Source organism: Sceloporus undulatus, chromosome 2 (assembly GCF_019175285.1).
Source record: "Sceloporus undulatus isolate JIND9_A2432 ecotype Alabama chromosome 2, SceUnd_v1.1, whole genome shotgun sequence".
NCBI lineage: Eukaryota > Metazoa > Chordata > Lepidosauria > Squamata > Phrynosomatidae > Sceloporus > Sceloporus undulatus.
The window spans coordinates 232,650,567-232,670,451 of NC_056523.1; the positions used below are offsets into that span (position 1 = coordinate 232,650,567).

General features: G+C 39.0%; 1 protein-coding gene across 1 annotated transcript in view; it reads right to left on the bottom strand.

The window, feature by feature from the left end:
* Window positions 1-19,885, bottom strand: part of ADAMTSL1 (ADAMTS like 1) — a 628,141-nt gene that overhangs the window by 201,477 nt on the left and 406,779 nt on the right. The window contains exon 6 of the mRNA XM_042452391.1: window positions 4,026-4,152. Within this exon, the coding sequence (XP_042308325.1) occupies window positions 4,026-4,152 (127 nt within the window). The remainder of the gene's footprint in view (window positions 1-4,025; window positions 4,153-19,885) is intronic.

Consider the following 19,885-nt stretch of genomic DNA (forward strand, 5'->3'; position numbering starts at 1 on the left):
TTGTTTTTATATGTGTGTGGAGTTGTGTGTGTGTTTTGGTATTTAGAGCTTTAGGATTGCATCCAGAGTTGTGATACTCTTCAGCAGCAAAGGCAGAAAGGCCACGAAATCAAGTCCTACACTTGACAATGGCATTTGATAATGGCAACTGATTGGTGGCATGGAACTTTTGTGACAGTGCACATGTATCAAATTTAATATACAGGTTTTTTTGCATTACATAGGGATTTAAATTGTGATTGTGTTTGCAATATTCAATTATAGTTGACCTCACAGAATCCAGAAAAAGATACACTAGCTCCTGAGTTTGAGGGAAACTGAGGTAGAAGAAAATCAATTACAATGGGGTTCCATTGCAAAACTTTCCACAACAACTCTAGACTTATTTTTAAGGCATGTGCAATAAAAAAACCTATGGGATATGTATTGGTCGCCGCAAAGAGAGAGCCTAGATTGCTGCAGTGCCAAATTTTCCAAATAATCTTTCATTTTTATATGCAAGAAGGGAACACAAACCCAGGTGTTTCCCCTTCAGAAAGGTGTAGGAGGAAAGTCGGGGACAGGTCTCTCTTCTCCTCATCTCTACTGCTGTTTTTCTGCTCCTGACACCTCTGGGACTGATATACCAACCCTAAGGTAGTTGTTTCCACTGAAAGTGCTAACAGTTGAAACACTCCATATAGTTCTTTCAGTTCTGAGCCCGTTTCCCCACCCCAACCCCCACATCACTTCTATTCCCTTCTTCTCTATCCTCGGTACACAGAATGGGAGGACAGAATTGAATGCAGATACAAAGAGAAAATGAATTCAATATGATGAACCCAGTAGTGTGTTTGGAATTCTTGGAGACACAAAAAAATTGAGTGTGTTTTTGGCAAAGAAACTGCTAATCCAAAAGTGCTAAGCGAAGGAATCCCTGAAGTGCAGCAGGATGGCTCCGATATCTTCTGGCTACCTGCTTCACAGATGCCCCTCTCCAAGGATCATCTCTCATGTGACAGTGTAACAGGGAAAGAAAATCAGAAATGAAAGCAGAAATTATCCAGTAGCCAAAGGTTGTTTGCATCATGCATGCCATGTAGCTTAGAAAGATAGCCGTGGGACTGGGGAAGAACGGGGTCTGGGAATGAAGTTACATTTGGATAAGTATTTAAAAACAAACAAACAGATGCAACAGGCTAAGGGTTAATGAACTGAAATGACCAATGTTATGACTTTTCCTTAAAGAACAAACTGAACCTGTTATAATGCAGAACAGGAGTAATGATGTCTGGTTAATTTTGTCAATTGGCTAAACACAAGGCTGTCCCTAACCTACAAGAGGGCTCTGGTTCAACAGAGCTTTTGCTAGTACAAGAGTCTTGTGATGTAGACCAAGCCTGTTGCCAAACTGCTGAATTAATGCACTTTGACACTGCTTTAATTGCCATGGCTCAATGCTAAGGAATACTGGGATTTACAATTTGTTGTAGCACAGAGCTCTCTGACAGTAAAGCATGAGTACAAATCCCAGAATTCCATAGCACTTTCCCATGGCAATTAAAACAGTGTCAAACTATGAATTCTGCAGTGCAGATGAAGCCAGTGCTTCAATCTCTACATCATGCTGGCTCTCAAATTATTAGCACTACATTTATATCTACAGATAAACTAATTAGCAATGCTTGGTAAGTTCCTGTGAACAAGGAACCTTACAAGGAAGAGATGTAAAACACCCGTAGGTTTGTTGACTATGGCCTGTTACAGACTGCCAAAATAAAGCTGCTTTGGGTCTCTTTGGAGGTATGCTGTTTAAATGATGCATGCATCCTAAGAATCCGGAAGCTGCACCAAAGCTGCACTCGAGTCCTTAGGAATGGAGTGTGGCTTTGGCACAACCTCCGGACTCTTAGGACCCATGCATCATTTAAATAGCATACCTCCAAAGAGACCCAAAGCAGCTTTATTTTGGCAGTCTGTAACAGGCCTATATTTTTATCTTGTCTTTTTCTCCCCAGGAGCTCAGGCCAGTATGGAGTGTGATGAGAGAGACAGTCATTGATCCATGGGGAGTTTCAAGTCTCAGTGGGAATTTAAACCCACCTCTCTCCAGCATAGAGCCAACAGTATTCATGAAACCATGTAGACTATGTTATTTCTGCCTCACCACAGGAGGTTCTTGCTCAAGAATGTAAAGCTGCCCTTCCAGTTATCATTCCTCCATACACTAACACAACTGTCCCATTTCTGGTGGCATATGAATGTTCAGAAGGTTGCTGTGCCAATGAAGGGTGTGTCTCAAACTTTCTAGCCATGAAGCTATTCTCTGTGACAGTAAGTGAGATGCGTAGCAAACGCCACAAAAACCAAATATAAATAAATGGGATAAGATATTCAGCAGAAATGGCTCCATAAACTCTAATCTGAAATTACATGGTATTCTAGATTTTTAGGTTACACATCAATTTTTCTTTCTAAATTTAGACTGTGAACACAAACAGACATGAGTGTGTACATGTACACACATGGGAAGCAAATGTAGATACTGTGCTCAGTTATGGTCAGAGAGGATGACAAGCTAAGCATCAGCAGTGAATGGGAGGATTAATGATACTACAAGTTAAACTGCAGCCAGGTGTAACAATGGTCCTTTTCTATTTCAACTTGCCCTTCACAGGGATGGGAATTGTGTGGTCCTCTCGATGTTGTTGGCCAAGGTTGAGGAATATAGGGAGTTGTAACCCAACAATATCTGGAGGGCTGCATGCATCTCACCTGTGCATCAGAGGGATATCACGAGAAAGAATTCATAGCTTTTCATGTGCTAGTGCCTACCCTTTTGTCCCCCACTTTCTGGATCTCATGCGCTAGCATGGGTAAAAGCAGCAGAAAGGATGAATCTCAGGGGAGAGCTGCTAGAAAATGAAGGGTACAACAGCCCCCTTCTCTTCATATGCTCCCCCCTTCCAAAGTCTGCATGAAGAGATTACAAGAGTGCTACAGTTATAAAGCTTGGTGTTATACAGTAGTATTGCTCCAGCAGTAAGGTTTTATGAATATACTGTTGTGGGACACCATGTTCTTGCAAGTTATTCTTGTTTTGAGCCTTTACAAATGCAACCTAATTACTTTAAAGCGCAGTCTGTGTGCCACACAAGGTAACGAAGGAAGTGCCTGATTTTACCCACAGTTTTATTTAACAGTTGTGCCTCTTTTCTATGTGATCATTCAGCAGGTGCACTTTTTTCCATCACTGTCACACCTGTGGAGCTTCCCTCCAACACTTAAGGAAAAGCTGTCATGTCCTTTGCCACATCTGGCAAACCTATCTCCCAGCCCCTGTTACAGCAGAATGAACAGACCAAACTTTTGGTGACAGATGATGGATTATACAGAAGTTAGTTGTGCCTTATTACCCAGGGAAAGCTTAGTACAGTTAAAGACAATGCTTTTTTTAAAAAAATGCTTGGTTAATATTAAAATCTTAAAGAACCATTTAGTCTTTTTTTTAAATTTATCATTATTGCAAAACTACTTTTAAAAAAATAAACCATTTTGTAACACATTGCAAAGCCTCCTCCCAAGAACTCATTAAACTAAAGTTGCAAAAATTTAAATATGTTTGGTTATACTACTCATTGTATTTTACTGTTTTTAAGTTCCATTTAAATCTTTTAAAAGGTAAGAAAATGACCTAAAAAGGGATCAAGAAAAGGGAATGAATAAACATAAAGAGTTTGTAAAACTCTACAAGATTCTGAATGATGCACTATACAGGCTTAGGATAACCCAATTTGTGTGAGTCACAGAGACAAAGAAGAAGAAAAAAAGAACTAGATAAACAGTACAGATTACATATGCAAGAAGTTAATGATATTACCATTCATAGATGGTTTGTGAAAGAGGCATTGTTATGCCCATGTTACCCAGCAAAAGAGCATGTTATAGGTAACATTGTTATTTGCTCACATATTACTGCCAAGTTCTGTCATTGTTTGGAGAACTTTCATATTCCCGTTGAGGTAAAAGCCAAATCAACATCTTACGTTTATTTGCCAAGAGCTGAGATTTATATTGGCCTCGAACAAGACGGCAGGTGGAACCATCTCCGTTGCAGACCCCACAGTTATCTTCCTTCACAGTGCTTCCCAGCTGGTGATCACAGCCAACGATCTGACAAAAGAGAAAGATGTGCAGTTCAACTGAGCACCTCCTGACTGCTGGATCCATCTTTGTGGTTAGTTCCTGCCAATCCACCCCCTTCTCCCCGGCATATTGTCTCCACAGTGCCATAAAGCATGTTAGCAAGAAAGGGGGGAAGCGTATGAATTTGGCTGGGAAACTCCATTCCATCTGAACTCAGGAGCAAGGACTTATAAAGGAGCTGCAGAGAAAGAGGCATGCAAAATTTCTTCAAAGGCATGGAGGATTAACAAGTGCTTCTTGGTTAAAGGTCTGATCAGCAAGCATTATTCTTAACGGAACAGTAAGAAAACACACAATTAAATCCCCAAGATGAACTGGTTTAAGTTTTATCACGTTGTGGAGAACATAAGATTTAACAGATCTCCTGTCATAAAGAAAATGTTAAAACCTAACCAGAGTTAAAACTGGAGAGGGCTTCTGTACCTTTAATCTTTGTGTAGAAGAGGGAATTTCAGCAGGTGTTACTCATCACACAGCCAGGTAACAAGCAACACTTGCTGAAACCTGTCTTTCTACATAAATATTAAAGGTACAGAAACCCTTCAGGTTTTCAGTCTGCAGACCCTAAACCTGACAAAATTTCAGGGGGGGGATTTATACCACACAAAAATGACAAGTAAACCTTACATTCTGATGAGATACCTATAAGTGAAATCCAACATTACTCCAAATTAGAGTATGCTTGAAAACCCACTGAAATGAATTAGGTTATAAAGAATATTGGATTTTACCATATACCTCAACACTGGATCTCATATGACCATACAAAGAAGACTAAGGAATGTGCACATGCAGTTTGACCAATGTGCATATCTGCACCTTGTTGTATTTGAAATCAGGGGACATTAATCCAGTTATGATGAAGCACATAGTAATGCTAATGAAGGGTGGTAAGAATATTTATAATTATTTGTTCTGAGATCGATAATGGTTTCCCCAACAGTTGAAAAACCCTGTTCGATGTTCCGATTCACTGGGAAAAAAGGGAAGCCACGTGGCTAATTAACAGTTTGGAGGTCAAGATGCTGAGGAATAACTCAGTAGCCTGGAAAACTAGGCTAGGTAGAGAGATGTGCAAAAGAGTGGCCAGGATCCAGTTGAAGGGGTCCAGAAAGCAGGACAGAGGCTCTAACTTGACTTAGGTATCTTTTCCACATAGTAAGTGATGGACATTGCTCCAGCAGCTGAAGAGTATCTGCTGCCTGCTTTCTCTAGGCAGGTTGATCATTCTGCTAAAACAGTTGGGGCAGCAACACATGAGCTGCTGGTGTGCTGAGCTCCTCCCAAAAGATACAGCTCTCCTTGTGAAATAATGCAGTTTGACACCATTTTAATTTTTGTAGCTTCATCCTATGGAAATCTGTGATTTGTAGTTTTGCAAGGTCTTTAACCCTTTTTGCCAAATAGTGCTGGCACTTCACAAAACTACAAATGCCAGAATTCTGTAGGATGGAGCCATGGCAGTTAGAGTGGCATCAAACTGCATCATTCCTATAGTGGAGCTGCACCCTTGTTCTGTTGCTATCGCAGAGGGAGGTATGACACTGGGGGGGTAAACAGCAAGAATTTAATGCAATTTTCTTCTGGAATTCAACAACTACTGTTATTTGTCCTCACACATAAGGATGAAATACCCAAGGATTTACATCTCTAACACTAAATATGAGTAAGCATTAAACAGAGACAGATAAGTTTCAGCACAGTGTACAAGTCCTACTTTCTGCACAGTCCCAATAAAATGCCTACCTGCTATGCCTTTCAAAGCAACATGTGGTGTTAATTACATTTGACCATCATCTTTTTCTGTGTAGTACAAAACTGTGCTCAGATAATGTTCAAGGGTGTGACACCGGCGGGAGACCATATTTAAAACAAAAGGGCTGAGAGTCAGGAAATCTGGATTCTATTTGCAACTCTCCAACAGGCATTGGGGGAGCCACCAAGCAGAGTCCTTTCCTCCCAAATTTATATAACCTTGAGTGCTCAGCAAAAAAACGATACATAAAGTCTGATCTGCAAAACAGATAAGTCAAAATACCTGGATCCAAGTAGATGTAGTCTTATTAAAGTCAGGATGATTAACTTGCCTTACATCAAAGAATTTGAGCATTACTAGCTCACACACCAGATTGTCAATGTACAAACAAATAAATTGTATTTCAGACGTTCTGATGAGAACTGGAAGTGCCTTCAAACAAAAGTAAACCAAATAAATCCAAAACAAGGAGTGGAAGTTAAATTTATTGTCAGTCCTTAGACTAGGCTCAGTCTGATGAAAATATTCCCTGTTAGATTTGAAGTGAGCCACTGTCTTTCTACTTGTAATCAATGGATGGCAAAATATTGAGTCACATTTAACCCAAACACTTGGGCTTAGGTTCTGATATTGCAGTGCACATGTCTTGCATCCTCACAAAGGGTATGGTGAAATTACGGTGGTTTACAAGCTGTAATTACAATTACAAGCTGGAATGTGTTCAGACAAGGATGGCCAAATGGTGAACGGTCTGGAAACCATGTCCTATGAGAAGCAGCTTAGGGAGTTTGGTACATTTAGTCTGGAGAAGAGAAGGTTAAGGTTAGTCATGTTTAAATATTTGAAAGGATGCCATATTGAACAAGGAGCAAGATTGTTTTCTGCTGCTTCAGAGACTAGGGTCCAAAACGCACTGCAGAAAAAATCCAGTTTGAGGCTGCTTTAATTGTCTTGACTCAAGGCTAGGGAGTTCGGGGAACTGTAGTTTTGTGAGACATTAGCCTTCTCTGTCAGGGAGCTCTGGTGCCACAATATACTACAGTTCCCAGGATTTCCTAGCATTGAGCCAGCACAGTTAAAGCAGTCCCAAACTGGATTATTTCTGCAGTGTGCTTTGGACCTAAGACACAGAACTACAGGAAATGAGATTCTACCTAAACATTAGGAAGAACTTCCTGGCAGTAAGAGCTATTCAACAGTTGAACATGGTGTCTTGGAGAGTGGTGGAGTCTCTTTCTTTGGAGGTTTTTAAGCAGATGGCCTTTTGGTAGTGGAGCTTTGATTGTGTGTTCTTGCATGACAGGAGGTTGGACTGGATGGTACATGTGGTCTCTGCAAACTCTATAATTCTATATTCTATGATTCTTCCAGATACAGGTGACGGGGCAAAAATTAGGCTGCTTTTCACATCTGCAGAGGGAGAAATTTCTGTAGATTGGCCAAGAAAGCCAGAGGTTGTCTCCCCCCCTTCCCTTAACAGATCCACACAGCTGCACAAAAGGATGTAGCTATGGTTTATCTTCTCCACTCCTTCTCCAGTATCATCACCCACTCTTTTCTCCCACGTACTGAAGCAAAAGACATCAATTAAGAAACAAGAAGGAAACAAAACTGGAGTGAGGAGTGAGATGGGAGAAGCAACAGCTGCATCCTTTTTTTGCAGCTGTGGATCAGCTAAAAATAGACTTCATTTCTTAAGTTGTAACCTGGCAGTCCTAGATCATCCTTATTTGGAAACAGGGTTTTAACTCAAGTACTCATATATACTTGACTATAAGTTATGTCATGTGTAAGTCAAGGGCAGGTTTTGGGGCCAAAATTATGGATTTTGCCATGCCATGACCCGTGGATCAGTTGAGAGTAAAACTTAGAGGCACATAACAAAGGATCTAAAGGATGAAGCAAAGTAAAACAATGTCTCACAAAACTACAGCTCCCAGAATTCCCTTAAAATGTCTCAAATCCAATGTTTTATCACTTCAGGTTAACTCCAAAGTGGTAAAAAATTGATTCGATTTGAGACATTACCTGGATGGCTGGACAGGAAGAGTGAATGAGATGAGGTGGAAGGTGTGATCTTTGTTTTTGCAATGGGACTCACTTTGTCTCCATAGCCATGGCTCAATGCTATGGAATTCTGGGACTTGTAGTTTTATGAAATCTGTCAGAGAGCTCAGGTGCCACAGCCAACTACATATCCCTGGATTCCACAGCACTGAGCCATCGCAGTTAAAGCAGTGTCAAACTGCATTATTGCTGCAGCGCAGATGTAGTCAAAGTCGAATGAATTGTAATTTCTCTGAACACTTGCAGAAAAAATTATTTCATTACTTTCAAAAACCAAGTTAAATAAATTTATTTTCCCTGCTAAAGCATTGAATGCTATTAATATGACATTCACAGGTGTGCCAAAGTTGGGAATTTCATTGGGGGAACAGAATTCTTCTTCGTGGCTCAATAACCACATTTGCCCTTCTTCTCACCACCTGGGTATATGACATGAGAAAACACCTATATACTCACATGTGTTATGAGAAAACAGGAGTAATCTATGCTTTAAAAAAGGAAGTATCTAACAAGAATGTTCAACCTGTATTTTCATTCTACCTTACAAAGCAAGCCTCTTGGAAAAACTGAAAATATGGGCTGCCTCAGACAGTTGGTACTATTGAGCTATCAAACCAAAATATGTTAAGTTATTAAATTTGGTGGTTCAGATTTGCCAGCACTCATGATTAAATTTTCTGGACTACATAGCTGGATGCAAAATACATGCCTCCAACACCAGAAGGCCTATAAACTGAAACCATATGCTTTTCAGCAAAATTCATAGATTTTTAATATCTATGGTTGACAGCAATAAATCTGAACCTTAAATTCTGCTGCTTCTGTGAGTATAAAAATGCAGCAGACTGAGTTCAGTGTGCACATTGTAACAGGTACAAGAGAGGAAGGAATGCTTTTCAGATATGTTCCTTTTGAAAAGCCACATGAGCTTACATAGCTCTCATCCTAGTACATTTTTATGATAGACTATATAAAGGAGAATCTTGCAGGATTAATGCCACTTAATTTCTCCTGAACTGAAATCTGAGTTGATTTTGGTCCATTTTTCTGAGGCAAAGCATTGTACAGGTTGAGTCTTGCTTATCTGGAATTTTTAAATCCAAAATATTCCAAAATTCAAAACTTTTTTCATGGGTGGCTGAGATTGTGGCAACTTTGCTTTCTAATGAATGGTTCAATGTACACAAACTTTTTTTCATGCACATGAAAATAAAGAATATTGTATAAAATTATCTTCAGGCTATGTGTGTAAGGTGCATATGAAACATAAATGAATTTTGTCTTTAGACATGGATCCCATCTCCAACATCTCACAGTAAGTATGTAAATAAAAATGCAGGTATAATAAAATACAAAACCCTTCTATTCTCATTGCAAATACAGGTATTCCAAAATCCAAAAAACAACAACACTAAAATCCAAAAGACTTCTAGTCCCAAGCATTTTGGATAAGAGAAACTCAACCTGTCAAGGAATTTTGCATGCTCATGAGAGAATTGCCATAAGACCGGTGGAATTTCTTGAGGGGAACGTTTTTCAGTCCTCTCTGGCGAACGCCACTGACTTTCAGCAAAAGAAAACTGTTGAAGTTAATTTGGAGAAAAGTCTGTTCGAAATGCTGAAGTGGAACAAAAGAATTCCACATGATGACCTTGCGGCACAGGTTTTCAGCGAATGGGGAAATTACACACCTCAATGGAGGATTGTTCTCTCAAAACCTTTCAAGCTCCTTGTACCCCAAACCCATTCATGAAGAGGTGAGAATCAAGTTCTGGAAGTCCTGTGATCAACAAAAAATATTTTTTTACAGAGAAGGAATCTTTGTATTTTGACAGTTCAGCCAACTATCTAATTAAGCATCTCCCTTCAGTACTGGCTTCTATCACACTGAGGTAGAGGAGCAATACTCCTTCATCTTCAGTCCTTTCTGGGTGAACTCTCATCTGAGAGCGAGTCACTTCCCTGACTCCTAACAACTAACACAATTAAGTGGTGAAGAAAGTTGAACCACATCATCTCAGCACAGGAATTGCTGCTTTGACTAGGCAAGTCTAGCATGAAACCCAAAGCTTTGACTGTCTCTCTAGGGTTGCCATTCAGCAACATCTCATTCCCTAAAATTTCAGGTCCAAAAACTAACACAAAGGACTAGGGGCTTGTGATGTTACAGTCGTGGGACAACCAAAGTTGGGGGTGTGAGCCAAAACAGTTTCTAGGATTGTATAAATGGTCACGAGGGAAACTTGGAAAGATGAGCCCAGAATTTGGATAACTGGGATAACCAGTTAATATAATAACTGAGAACCAGGGGTTTGTGGAAACCAGCTAATATGATAACTGGGGACCAGGCGTTTGGTCAGCTGGGCAAAATGTGCCCAGTAGCTGCACCAATTGCTGCCATTCCTAGTAGGAATGGCAATTGGTACGGCCTTTATCTGTAGCACACATGACATGTGGGATGTTTGCCCTACTCCTTTGCTACTGCTGCCAGGGGTTGCGGTAGACTTGCCACCAGACCTTGACAATTTTCTCCTAAGCTCTTCATCATAACCATGCTTATATATGAAGAAGGCTCATAAGGTAAATGTGAAGACACACCCAACTAAAGGTGGTGGCAGGTTTGGGTGTGCAACGCCGGTACCCTGGTGAGATCAAACTCTTTACCCAAAAAGGCTCTGAAGCTGAATGTAAAGTTCAAAAAGGGGGGAGTTTAATTTAAAGAACAAAAATAAAGAGTTTTCTCCTCCCCAGCTCTAGATAAAAGATACTTTACAGTTTGACTTTCAGCAATCTTCAGGATGTCTTTCTGGGTCTGATCTTGGTTTGATCTCCTCTCTCAATGGAGCTGGTGCAGGGTCTTTCAGCTCCTGGTCTCTCTGTCCTCTTTGATGCTGTAACTAAAATGGTTAACTACTGGTAACTGATTTGGCTAATGTGTAAGAAATGCCCTTTCCGGCTGTCTGGACCTGTTTGCTCTCAGCAAAGACTGCTCCAAACTAAAAGCCTCTAGCAAAAACCAGAGCATGCTGAGAAAGGGCAAACCAAACCTGGAAAATGCAGGGGATCCTACAGCTCCTCCCACAACTAATACAATGAACTTTCTTACACTAAAATATTCTATGGCTTGAACCAACACAAAAGAAAATGCAGAGGGAGATTCAAACAGTCCTGGCAGGACATCACAGTAAAGATGGCATTCCAATTGGTACCATGCTCTGAATGGCCCATTGTGCCCAAATACATGTGTCTACCAGCTCTCTCCTCAATTCCTCTCTTCAATCTTGAGTTTGTTTGTTTGTTATTGGTGCACGAACATTCCCTAATAACAGCACATAAGAACACCTTACTGCATCTTACTGCCATCAGGGAAAGGGTCATAATGAATACTCAGACTTAACACCAATTGATCCAAATAAATAAATAAATAAATGAATGAATATTATACTCCTTTAATACCACTTGCCCTGAAATTTGTCTTCCTACTTGAAGACTCAAAGGACAAAGACATTCCTTGAAACTTCAGCTGGTGCCCTGATACCTGACAAAGCCTGTGTCCCTCTCCCTTCTAGCACTCTAGACTTAACAGGGAATACACGAGGAAGCAGCACTTCCTCATATGTTCCTAAAACTTGCTTCCCAATACTCAGAAAATTGTTAACATTCCTATCTTTTCCCAGAAACCTGTACTGTACTTGCTTACTAACTACATAAGCACTGCCTTGCAGCCAGTCAAGCTGCTTAGGTGAAGTGAGCTAGCTGAACCAGTAGCACCTCACTGTCCCACAAGCCAAAAGCTTTATTCAGCTTTGACTGATTAATTAAAAGGATGATCAGACGTGTGCGCCAGACCATGGTGGTGTCTGCACAAAAAAGAAAACATTCTCACTTTGTTTCTGCACTGACTTTTCTAGATGCACAAGGTCAAAATAGGTGAAATACAGGTCCAATTCATGTGCTATGAAAATTCTTTGGAGTAAAAAGTATCCTCCTTTATTTTGGATCATGCCAGAAACTTTGGAGAATCTCCTAGGCATGTGGACTGCCTCCCAATGTGGGAATGAGGGCAGGAGTGTTAGAGAGCAAGTGAGCCACTTTTCCATCTGGAAACTTCCTACTGACCACAGCACTTTCACTTTCAAGTTTGTGTGATTCCTCTGGCGCTGTTTCTTTTGCAGATATGCAAATAAATTGCACAAGTGCACATACACATTTGCACAACAATACTATCAGTAGAGCACATTGCTACAAATCTATCAAGCAAGCACACATTCCTACAACATGTGCAGACAGTGCTGACAGTATTGGTTCACTGTGAGTGCTGATTGTGCAGACCACTCACGTCCACCCCTTTGTGGATCCAGAAGCCCCAATAGTAAGCCAGGTTTTCTCATCTGTTCGGACATGGCACATGAAGGGTCTAAGGAAATATAAACAATTCTCACACAGCTCTGTTAACTGGAGACTGGTTTAGCCACACTATGCCTTGGGAAGATCGGCAGATATCAAGCTAAAAGACGCCACAATCTCAGTCCAGCCTATTTTATCCTAAAACACAAACTTTTGCAGATGGTTCTTCTCCCTGCCTACTGGCTCAGATGCAGAAACACCATGCTACCCATCAGCACGTTATAGTCAGGGTTAGATTACAGTGATCATGAAACTGTATCACTGGGGTCAATAAACTTGTTATCACTTCTTACCATTGCAACAGCTGGGTAGTACAAAATTAATGTGAAATTATTAAATTCATGAATTATTGCGGCAATATCATTGTTTCAGGTACCATAACTGAGTAAGGAAGGTGCAAACAACTTTCTGCTCCATGTGCTGCCTGACCCCGTATAACCACCTGATAGAACTATAATATTTGTTCTCTGCCCAACAGATGTTTTATACATAATGACCTTTCTAATAAAATGCACAGGATGTTCTAGCAGTTATCTAAAATGAGCTGAAACTTTCTGTAGCCCAGAAAAATGGCTACAAGACTCTAGATTATTAACCCTTCTGCCATCTGATTCTTTGGAATATGCCAACAAGGCTGAAATCGGAGGGAACAATTCTGTTTAAATAGGATTTTAGTATGTAATCATTGGCCTGTTACAGACTGCCAAAATAAAGCTGCTTTGGGTCTCTTTAGAGGTATGCTATTTAAATGATGCATGGGTCCTATGAGTCCGGAGGTCACGCCAAAGCCACACTCCATGCCAAAGCACTGGAGTGCAGCTTTGGTGCAGCTTCCGGATTCTTAGGATGCATGCATCATTTAAACAGCATACCTCCAAAGAGACCCAAAGCAGCTTTATTTTGGCAGTCTGTAAAAGGGACGATTTTATATGGGGTGTATATTCTATTTATGTTTCTTAACTTTTTATTTCAATGTAATTGTATATTGTTTCAATGAGATGATACTAATTGTTTTTAAATTTTTATTGTTGAGTTTTTAACAGTTCTATCTGTGAGTCACCTTGGGTCCCACTCTGGGAAAAAGACGGCATATAAAATAATTAAATAAAATATTAGGTGTTCACACTCAACATTAAGCCTTGATACTGGTGCTAATAGCTAAAAGAACTGGCAGGGCAGATAACTGGGAAAAACTTTCCTAACATCTAATATTTTGCAAGGTACTATATGGAATAAGAAAGGTCATCAAGCTGTGACAATTAGCTTTTTATGTACCGTTGACCAAAAAGCCCCGATCAGATGGACTCCTGTACTATGTGAGAACTTTGGCTCTACTCGTGAGATATTTTTTGAACCAGGCATATAAACTGGACCAGCAATGACAATTCCCATTTGAACCTTGGTTGCTCATAAATGCTCTAGGGTAAGACCTTTTTCATAACCATTCCTTTCCAACACTGAAAAACTTGGCTGGAAAACAATACAATAAAACAAGCCAGAAAATCCAGCCAAGTATAGATAAATCTTTTTTGTCTTTCAAAAGCTCTGTCTGCACCACACATTTTATGGTCAAGATCCCACTATTGGAATGAGTGTCCTTAATCTACTTTAACACTTGTTTTTAATTTGAGCTTTGTTCGTATCTCGCAATCTGGTTGATATGCTGATGTACCCTAGAGTTTTGGCCTAGTTCTTTGAAACAGGTACAGATGACAGTATGTCTTGGAACTTAGTCTGCAAATTGATTGGGATTGGAGTGGAGAAAACAGCTTCTTTGCAAAACAAACTCATTATTAAAGACTGGGTCCACTGACATCATTTATTTCGGGTTGTTGTTTTGTACCTTCAAGTAATTTTTGAGGTGAATCTATCACCAGGGGTTCTTGGCAAGATTTGTCAAGAGAGGGCTTGCTTTCCACCGAGGCTGAGAGTGTGTGACTTGCCCAAGATCACTAGTGGGTTTTCATGGGTGGGCTGGGGTTCAACCCCTGGTCTTCAAAGTTGTAGTCAAGTGCTGAAACCACTACAACACACCAGCTCTCATTTATTTCACTTATACATTATCAATTAACATCATTATTATTAGTAGTATTTTTATTGTTGCTCCTCTTGGTATAATATCAGTGTGCTATATCAGTGGCCACTCAACGTATCATGAAAAGAAGGAAAAAAAGAAGACACTGATTTGCACTAGAATTAAGTATATTAAACCAAAGGATTAAAAAAACACTCTTGGTTTTTAAAATTAATTATTCATATCTTCTAAAGTCTGGGAATTATTAATATTTTTCAACCCTCTTAATGGAACAACACTAAGTTTTTTGAATTTAAAACATTTTAACTCTAACAGTTTATTGGCATTTAGACCAGTACCCAGTGTCAGTTGCTTCTTTTTAATCACTTTCTTTTATAATGCAAGAAATGCCATTCAGAAACAAATTTTTAATTAACCTAAGTTCAATAAAAAAAAAATCTTTAAAAGATTGCTTTTTAAAGAACAATTCTTATTTAAGGTAGTGGTCATAACATATGAACTGCATTTTGATACTTAATTTTACAATTTAGTAATATATTGGTGTAGACCTGCAGTCCTATATATAGGGTATCAATATAATTCCTAGTTTTATTGAAAGATGTAAATGGAATCAAAGTCTAATAACTTTGGAGTGTTATTGTTAGAAAACATTAAAACATGGTTGATCAAGCTTGCTATCGCTAATACATAAAATAATTTTTCATAACATTAATATAATAAGCAGGATTCATTTTTTTCATTCAACATTGATGCAAAAACCCTGATTTAATAAAAAAACGAAAACAAACCACCTGGTTTAAACAAAACAAAAAAAATTAACAAAACCCATTTGTTTGGGTTTTTTAACTTTTTTTTTCTTACCCTGATTTGCACAAAAATTTTTTATGCTAATTTGTGTGTACAGATACAAAACCATTTGTTTATAATTTAAACAAAATTACAATATGCCTCACCTGAATGGGCAAAACTGTAACTGTAAAGGCTGCCATTAAGGATGCTAAGTACTTTATGTAAACTGCAAATTTGCTCATCCGGTGTTAGTCTACCTACAGTAAACCACTGTAATGATTTGGATTTGCTAATCACAATTTAGTAAATGCTACTGATATCAGTGAATCTAATCTAGGTACGATTAATACTGGAGTGAGGCCAGTCCATGTAGAGACAGAAACCTGGTCCCTTTGTGGACTGTAGAAGTAGAGAGAATATACCAAAATATTAAAAAAAGTAGTTGAAAAATATGTTTTTCTGCATGTTGAGAAATCCTGACAAAAAGAATGATGGACTGACAAGAATCTTGACAGTTTCGGACTTATTTCTGTGTAAAATTAACACATAATCATTTTATACATAAAACAGCCTTTTATTTATAGAAAACAGCATTTTATGTGCAGAAAACATTTCCAGTGCAGAAAAGGGTCTTGAAGGAAAGGAGTGGTCAATTCCCATAGATCTGAACCTATGGTATATTTTTGTGTGGTGGTGATGGCATGCTAGAGATGCTTGACAATTTAGATTTTTGTTATTGTTGTTAACTGTAATATGAATTAAGCAAATTCACTTTTCCCAAATCACTGGGCAAGTTGGCCACTTGCTTTCACATTTTCCGATAAAGTTCTCATGTCAAAAAGTACATTAAAATGCTTTTAGAAAGAAGTGGTGTATTTTAAGAACAAATACATTTAGTAATGCATATTTTGAGAGAAAATCATTTTAAAAGTATGTTTTAAGGAACGAGACTACACCTTGAAAATAGTGTTTAAGGCTGGCTTTTCAGACCTGTACAGTATCACATATAAGAAAACGATGGATTCACCAACCCTAATATAAACAGATACACAGGGTTGTCCAAAGGGCTCAGAAGCAGAACAGGAGGACATGATTCTATCCATTCATTCTGTGTAGCCAGTCCATTTATGTGAAATAGCCTGCTGATGAAATCTTTACCAAAGGACACCCATTTAATTTAAGCGTCTGCCATTATTCTCTATAGTGCTTATCTGTTGACAAAATACACATGAAAATTTAAACTTGTGAAAACATCTATTAGCCTTTAAACCATTGAAGGTTGAATGGCTGGCTAAAAAAGTCACTCCCCCTTTCATAGGTCTGAGTACAGTATTTGTATAGAGTCAGCAACTGTTTTTGATATATGTAGCAGCCCAGCCTGTCTTTTGCTGTCATAATTTACACCCTTGATTCCCAATGGATGCTTAACCTGTAGGGAATTTCATGCTTATCTTTGTTTTTAATAGTTGACCCTTTAGCCCCAAAATGTTGTAAGCTGGAAGATGAGATTTCAGTGTGTCTTTTATGAAACTCATTGGTGCATGATACCAATAGTCCACAGCTGCAATTCAACACATCAAATACTTGATCAGCCCATAGGCTTCCTCTACCTGCTCGGTGTAGATGGCAGGTTTTCTAATCAGCGTTCCTTTGGTATCTATCTGATAAGGAGGAACAAATAAAAATGTAAGTAAGAAATAGGGTTTGAAATCTTAGATATCTTGGGGGCAGAAAATTAGAAATGACATCCTGCTACACTATCAGAGGTAATGTATTATGTAACATTACACATGGTGATGAAGACAGAACTCCAGAAGTTTTCTAGCAATCGCCAAAGTGGAATAGAGGAAGAGCTAGAAAGTTACTTCATATTTCCAGTATCATCAAAGGAAATGGTTGCTAGAACTACGGCATCTGAACTGCAATACTGGAAATTTCAAGAAAGTTCATTTTATAATTAATAAGCAATTTATTTTAGCCAATCTGGCCTCTGATTTTCATTGATTGATACAAGTCTTAATCATCTATTCAATAGAAATGCCACAAAAGTACATGGTTAATCCAAGGCGCTCCTTGTAAAAGAAGGTCTTTCAAAATATCTTTAAAATACTTTCAAATATCTTATGAACTGCTGCCCTCATTTTCCTTGCTCATAATACCAAACCAGTACCAACATAAAGCATCACTGAGGAACAATGTGAGCTGGTAGTTACCAAAAGTATGTCAGATACCATATTTTAAAGCCTCAGTTTGCAAAGATCAGGGCAAGTCCAAGATATTTTCCTGTCTGAGACAGAGCAGCAAATGGTATCTCCCATTGATTGAAATGAAGATGCACATTATTCAAAGTCAGCCAAGTTGTTTTGGCACATGAAGCAAGGAATCTACAAGCAACAACAACAACAACAATAACTGAATAAGTATTGACTGTTCTTTTGGAATATCCCAAATCCATAGCCTGAAACGGTTGCTCTACTTTGCCCAAGAGTAGGGTTGGTTCTGATAATAATGAATGCAGCCCCGGCCAATAGCCTTGTGGGCGTAATTCAGGCAATATGATGACTCCATGAAAGTCCATATGGCCCTTCTTCAATTTCACAGCAAGTATTTCCATGAAAGAAATCAAATGCTACACAGAGTTTGCCATGAACAATGGCACAACAATTGTAATATGCTGAAGGGACAACTATGCATTTCCCTATTTGTATGCAAAGAATATGAGCAGGAAAGTAGTCAGTAATTATAATAATAATAATAATAATAATAATATAATATAATTTATTTATATTCTGCTTTTTCATAGAGGAATCAAAGCGGATTACAACATTATAAGAATAAAACATTGTACAGTTAAAAATTACAGTTAAAAAGAACAATCCCATATCTCACCCACCCCCAAGCATAATCTTTTTTTAACCAAAACCTTAAAAAGAGATTAAACAACAAGAAAGAGTAAATCATACCAATACGAATTCACTAAAATTGTGGGTAGATTTGGTCGGAAAAGTTTCTTTATCTGGGGGGGGGATGGATTGGGGCCGATTACATCAGTAAGAGGAGGCTAGTCTAGCAAGGCTAATCTAGAAAGGCCTGATGAAAGAGATCCATCTTAATAGCCTTTTTAAAGGATTCCAGGGTGGTAATATGATGGATCTCGCCCAGCAGGTCATTCCAGAGCCTAGGGGCGGCAGATGAGAAGATCCTCCGAGTCACTGCAGACTGTCTGGTCTTCTTAGGTTGTAGCAGGTTCTTCCCAGAAGACCAAAATGTGCGGGGTCGATTATGTGGAAGAAGGCACTCCCACAAGTAGTCTGGACCAAAGCCATGTAGGGCTTTAAAGGTTATAACCATCACCTTGTACCTTGCCCAGAACCAGTTATAGAACTATGGGAAATGTTTCGCATTCAGGTATTATTTCAAATGTCCTTTCAATAGCCCTTCTACAGTAAGTCGGTTATTATGATCCCCGTATAGTGCAGATGAAGGAGGGAGGGAGGAAACCAGAAGAAGACTAGGATTGGGAAGGGCAACTATGAAAGAACTGGGCAAGATCATAATGTATAAAGACATAAGGCTGAACACTAAAGTGAAGATCATACAAGTTCCTGTATTACCCATCACCATGTACTGAGGTGAGAGCTGGACAGTGAAAAAAGTTGATAGGAAGAAAATAAACTATCTGGCATATGAGATGTGGTGCTGGAGAAAAGTTCTAAGGATACCATGAAAAACCAAAAAGACAAACAAATGGGTCCTAGAACAGATCAAGCTGGAACTCTCTCTAGAAGCCAAGATGATGTTGCATTTTGGCCACATCATGAGGAAAAATGAATAATTAGAAAAGACAACGATGCTAGGAAAAGTAGAAGGCAGTAGAAAGAGAGGAAGACCACCTGCCAGATGGTTAGACTTGATCAGGGAAGGCAGAAGCCTGGCCTTACCGGTCCTGAGCAAAGGGTTGAGGACCAGGCTTCTCTGAGATCTCTCATCCACAGGGTCGCTATGAGTCAAAGTCGACTTGAGGGAAGCTAACAACAACTGAGGATTAATGGTTTTGCAAAACCAAACATTGACAGAAACTCTCCAGCCTACAATCACTATGCTTGGACACATGGGAAACGTAGTTCTTCAAGCAAATGAGACAGGTAGGTAAATGGCAGGGCAGAATGTGAGTTATGAGAAGGTATGCTATCTTTACTTTACAGTTGTTTCAAAACTATAGAGGGAATCTCTGGGTTGCAATCTTTCTAGTTACACCCATGTGTAATGGCAGAATGTCAGAGCTGGATTTATGAGATGTATATCTTATTGCCATGACTAACCTTTCTACTTTATGTGCCACTTGTATAACAACAAGAAAGACGGATTTGTTCTGGGGGGAGGGAAATAACACATGTTAATAAGACTGGAACAGTGGGCAGGCATAACCATATACAGGTGTAATGCCTATAATTAAAGTTTTTCTTTTAACTCTTAAAAAAACCCTCTAGATTTTAACTGTGCCTATTACTTTTTATGCTGGAAGGTGTGACCTGCATAAAGCAGAGTTAGAAAGTAAGCGTTTTGACAAATGCTCAGTGCGTTTGGTCTCTGGCTTTAGTGCTGCTCTTGCTCACAGTTATGATTGAAGTGTGATGAAAAATGAC